The following is a 5,096-nucleotide window of genomic DNA, read 5'->3' as shown; positions in this document are numbered from 1 at the left end:
CGGGGTGAGCGTCCACTCGTTGAGGATGGCAGACTTGTAGGAGAGCTCAAAGGACAGGGACGTCAGGCCCTGAAGGAAGCTCAGGAGGAACTCGCCCTCCTCGGCGTCGCGGAGCAGGGCCGTGGGCTGGTAGTACTCGCACAGGCGGGCCTTCTCCTGTAGCAGCAGCTTCAGGTAGCACTCCATCAGGCCGTCGTTGAGGGCCAGCCGCAGCCAGGCCCGGCAGCGGCCCACGTCCGTGCTCACAAAGATCAGGTGCTCCAACTCCGAGATGATGTGTCTGGGAAGATAGAGAACAGACACGTTTCAAGAAATGACTGCCAGTCACCGAGATGTCATTTTATCCACTGGCTAGCAAGAGCCGAGAACAAGGACTGCAAGTATACACAGGCATGAAGAATTCTTGGATAACAGCATTTGAAGGGGAATTCAGAAAGACTCAGCTATCACCCCCAATGTTCTTAGGTTGGTATCATGAAGGATCATTCATGACAACTATCTGTCTGGCCCGACAACATCTGCTCATCTGGGACACGTCTGTTGAGCCGCCAGGGCAAGGTCTTTGGAGCTGTGAAGACACGGGGTCAAGACATGGTCCCTACCCTCGGTCCAGGTAATGACTTTTCAAGGGCATACTGAGGTAAGCCCTATTGTTAGCAGCACTGTGGTGGGGGCCAGGCAATCATTTCTGGGTTGGAGTAAGAAAAATGCCATAGAAAGGGGGTCTCTGCGCTGGGCCTTGAGGGATTTCAAGAGGCAAAGATGGAAGGAGAACTTTCAAGGCGTAAGAGACTGATAGAGAAAAAGGCATAAAGGGGAGAAAAGCAACAGACTATAATACGAGTGGGGAGTGCTCTGGTTACAGCTTGGGGAGGAGGAGTGGAAGATCGGGTTGCAAGGCGAGGTAATAACACAGTCTTGAGTATCAAATGGGGGAAGCAGAGTGGGGCAATGGTACCCACACCTGGCTGTGCATTAGAACTCTGTAGAGAATGAGACCAGGATACAGGTTCCGGGGCCCCAGGCAAGTGAATCAGACCCCAGCCTGACAAATGGCAGCCTATGGCTACAGGGTTTTGCTCAGGAAAGCTACACGCCCACAGCTATGCAGACTTCAGGGTAGGGTGTTCCATCCGGGCCCCATGTGTACCAAACTCAGCTCCTAAAATGTTTCCGTCTGCTGTAAATGCCCCTCCTCTGACTGCACCATCCCCGGTGCGTGGCTCCTCCACGGGAGCACTGACCATACTCTGCAGAACCCAGGGATGGAGCTCTGGTCAGCTTAAGCTCACTAAAGGCTGGCTGACTGACCGAAGAAAAGACAGAAGGAGATAAGGGGGACACTGAGAAAGGCACTTCCACCCAGAATTAAGGTAACAGCCTGAGACAGAGCAGTGGCAGTAGGCACAAAAAGGAAGATTCGAGACTGACATGCCACCTTGGGGCAGGACTGACAAGACACCAGGGGCATTTAATAGGCCAGAGAGGCTCCATGCCAGCTGCCTGCTCCAAAGCCCAGGCGGTTCAGGGCAGGGCAGACAAGACAAATGTCTCAGGGCACACATTCAGATGCTCTGGCCAGAGGCTGCTCTTCTTAAATTAAAAAAAAAAAGCCCTACCTCCTTACAAGTATGATACTTAGCACACAAATACGCAAACATCCTTAGGCAGGGTCAGCAAATTTCTGGAAAGGGGCAGACAGTAAAGATTTTAGGCTTTGCAGGCCACACAGCTTCTGTTGCAACTACAGAATTTGCCAGAGGATGGAAAAAAGCCGGCTCCTGCTTCCACTCAGGGTGCTCAGCCCAGGGGCTCAACACTGTGCCGGGCCACTGCCTGAGGGGCCCACTGAGGCCTGGTCTAACACCACCCTCCTCTGGCCATCTCCTCTCCACGACACGGGGCTCCCTGTGGCTTTCCACAGAAAAGCCCTGGAAGGAAGAACCTGGAGCCCCACATTCTGAAGCTCCACCCCGACGTGAACCCCGCCCCCACCCAGCGGCTCTCACTTGTGGGTGACAGCTTTCAGGAGAGGCCAGAAGACGGGCTGAGGCAGAGGCTTCTGGTGGGCGCCTTTTTTCCTCTTCCCTCCGGCCTCGGCGCGGATGTGCTTGGCGTGCAGGCCGTGGATGAAGACGGCCTCCAGGGCGCTGCACATGCTGTTGGCATCTCCGTCTTCGCTCGTGACCACCGTGTCTGAGGACACATATTGCTTCTGCAGCGCCTTCACGGAGCCCACTAGCTTCTTCTTGATGACCTGGGCGGTGCCAGACACAACACAGGTCTTTAGAGGCTCCTGTGGCGACCCCTGCAATGTCACCCTGCTTGTTGCCAAACACGTGGGTCCCCATGCAAGCACAAATCCGTGTATCTATGCAACAAGACTAGGACAGGCCGGGACTTCCCTGATGGTCCAATGGCTAAGAGTGTGCGCTCTCAATGCAGGGGTCCCCGGTCAGGGAGCTAGAGCCCACATGCCCCAACTAAATATACTGCATGCAGCAACAAAGACCCAGTGCAGCCAAATAAATAAATTAAAAATTTTTCTTTTAAAAAATTTTTTAAAAAGAAAATCAAAAATTTTTAATTTAAAAATAAAAGAAAAAATTTAGTACAGGCTAATGGTAGAAAATAAAGAGAAAGAAGAAAAAGAAAAAAAATCACACTGTGAAGTGTTGTTATTATTATTATTGCAAAGATAGTTGTGGGGTTTTTTTGCTTGGTTTTCAGTTTTTTAATTTATTTACTTATTTATTGGCCATGCTGAGAGGCTTACAGGATCTTAGTTCCCCAACCAGGGATTGAACCTGGGCCACAGCAGGGAAAGCACCAGGTCCTAACCACTGGACTGCCAGGGAACTGCCTGTTTGCTTGTTTTTTAAACCAAACTTCAGTGAGCTGTATAAAACTTGTGTTTAAGTTCTGACTCCACCATAGTTACAGATATGGGAGCTGAAGTAATTCATCTAGGGCAGGACTGAGATTTTTCCATCTTAATCATAAGACCAACATTCCAGAGAGTCAATAAGTTAAGAGGCAAAAAGCGCTGTGTTAGAACAATAAAAACACCCAGAAACAGAAGAGTGGTTTATAGGAAGAAAGATCCTAGACCTGGCAGTCAGAGCCTGGGTTTAGTCTCAGTTCTGGTAGTCACCAGCTGGGTCACCTCAGATATTCCACTTATCCTCTCTGAGCCTCAATTTCCTATCTGTTATACAGAAATAATACCTTGTGATTTACAGCACTGGAGCGGGAGTACTCTTTGAGGGCAGGACTAGCTTTTTATTCATCCCGTGCCCTCAACAATGGTCCTGGTTCTCGGCATGGGTACTAGTAAATGTTTGCTAAATGAATAAATCATAAAACATACATAGGAGCCTTCGCCGGTGGTCCAGTGGTTAAGAAACCACCTTTGGATTCAGGGGAAGAAGCCAGGGTTTGATCCCTGGTCAGGGAATTAAGATCCCACATGCCGTGGGGCAACTAAGCCCAAACACTGTAACTAAAGAGCCTGTGAGCCACGACTAGAGAAGCCCACGCACGCTGTAACTAGAGAAAGCCTTTGTTTTAAAATATATAAAGTCCTTTGGAAATACAGAGTTAAGAGTGTTCTAGCATAATAGAAGTACATATGTCAAAATTACCTAAGGGTTTGGAAAAGGACTGGAAGGGATTACAGAACAACTGGTTTGAATTACTAGGTGACAGGATTATGGACAAATATCTCACTGGTTTTTATTTTAGAGAACACAATCCATGTTAATGGTCTTTGAAAAGTTAAATGTTCTTCTGTTAGAACAGCTTTAATGAGACATAATTTACATATCATAAAATCCGCTCACTAAAACACACAGCTCGGTGGTTTTTAGTACATTCACAGAACTGTGCAAACATTTCTACTATCTAATTTTAGAACATTTCATTGCCCTCAAAAGAAACCCTGTACCCATTAGCAATCACTCACTATTCCCTTCTTCCCCCAACCTCTGGCAACCACTGATCTACTTTCTGTCTCTGTGGATTTGCCTATTTTCTGGACATTTCATATAAATGGAATCATACAATATGCAGCCTTTTGTGTCTGACTTCTTTCACTTTAGTATGTTTTCAAGTTTGTCAGTGTTGTAGCATGGATCAGTAGTTCATTCGTTTTTATTGCTAAATAATATTCCATTGCACGGATATATCCATTTTATTTATGCATTCGTCAATTAATAGATATTTGGGTTGTTTCCACTTTTTTGGCTGCGATGTTCCTATGAACACTCACGTACAAGTTTTTGTGTAGACATGTTTTCAGTTCTCTTGGGTATACACCTAGGAATGGAATTGCTGGGTTGTATTTAACACTGTTTCACTTTTTGAGGAACTATCAAAGTGTTTTCCACAACGGCTATACCATTTTACACCCCCACCAGCAAGGGATCAGGATCTCAACTTCTCTACAACCTCACCAACACTTACTGTTGTCTGCCATTTTCATTACAGCCATCCTGGTAGGTGTGAAGAAGCATCTCAGTATGGTTTCCCCCCCCCCACTGCTCAGCATGTGGGATTTTAGTTTCCTTACCAGAGAGTTAACCCACACCCCCTGCAATGGAAACTCAGAGTCTTAACCACCAGACCACCTGGGAAGTCCTTCATTATGGCTTTTTTTTTTTTCCTATTTTATTTTTAAAATTTTTGTTGGAATATAGTTGATTTATAAGGTTGTGTTAGTTTCAGGGGCACAGCAAAGTGAATCAGTTATATATAGATAGATAACTATAGAAGAGAAGAGAAGAAGAAGGCAATGACACCCCACTCCAGTACTCTTGCCTGGAAAATCCCAAGGATGGAGGAGCCTGGTAGGCTGCAGTCCATGGGGTCGCTAAGAGTCGGACACGACTGAGTGACTTCACTTTCACTTTTCACTTTCATGCTTTGGAGAAGGAAATGGCAACCCACTCCAGTATTCTTGCCTGGAGAATCCCAGGACGGGGGAGCCTGGTGGGCTGCCGTCTATGGGGTCGCACAGAGTTGGACACGACTGAAGCGACTTAGCAGCAGCAGCAGCAGTGTGTATATCAGTCCCAATCTCCCAATTTATCCCTCCC

At 47.3% G+C, this 5,096-nt stretch overlaps 1 protein-coding gene across 2 annotated transcripts in view; it reads right to left on the bottom strand.

Annotated features, from left to right (window-relative positions):
* PLEKHM1 (pleckstrin homology domain containing, family M (with RUN domain) member 1) overlaps positions 1-5,096 on the bottom strand; it is a 54,875-nt gene that overhangs the window by 41,586 nt on the left and 8,193 nt on the right. For both annotated transcript variants that reach the window (XM_010832400.1, XM_010832401.1), the window contains 2 exons: positions 2,010-2,257; positions 2-280 (listed from right to left, as the gene is read on the bottom strand). In XM_010832400.1, the coding sequence (XP_010830702.1) occupies positions 2-280; positions 2,010-2,257 (527 nt within the window). The remainder of the gene's footprint in view (position 1; positions 281-2,009; positions 2,258-5,096) is intronic.

Source organism: Bison bison, unplaced genomic scaffold, assembly GCF_000754665.1.
Source record: "Bison bison bison isolate TAMUID 2011002044 unplaced genomic scaffold, Bison_UMD1.0 scf7180017861046, whole genome shotgun sequence".
Taxonomy (NCBI): Eukaryota; Metazoa; Chordata; class Mammalia; order Artiodactyla; family Bovidae; genus Bison; species Bison bison.
Note: the sequence above shows the minus strand (reverse complement) of the source record. Positions and strands in the feature narration are given on the sequence as shown.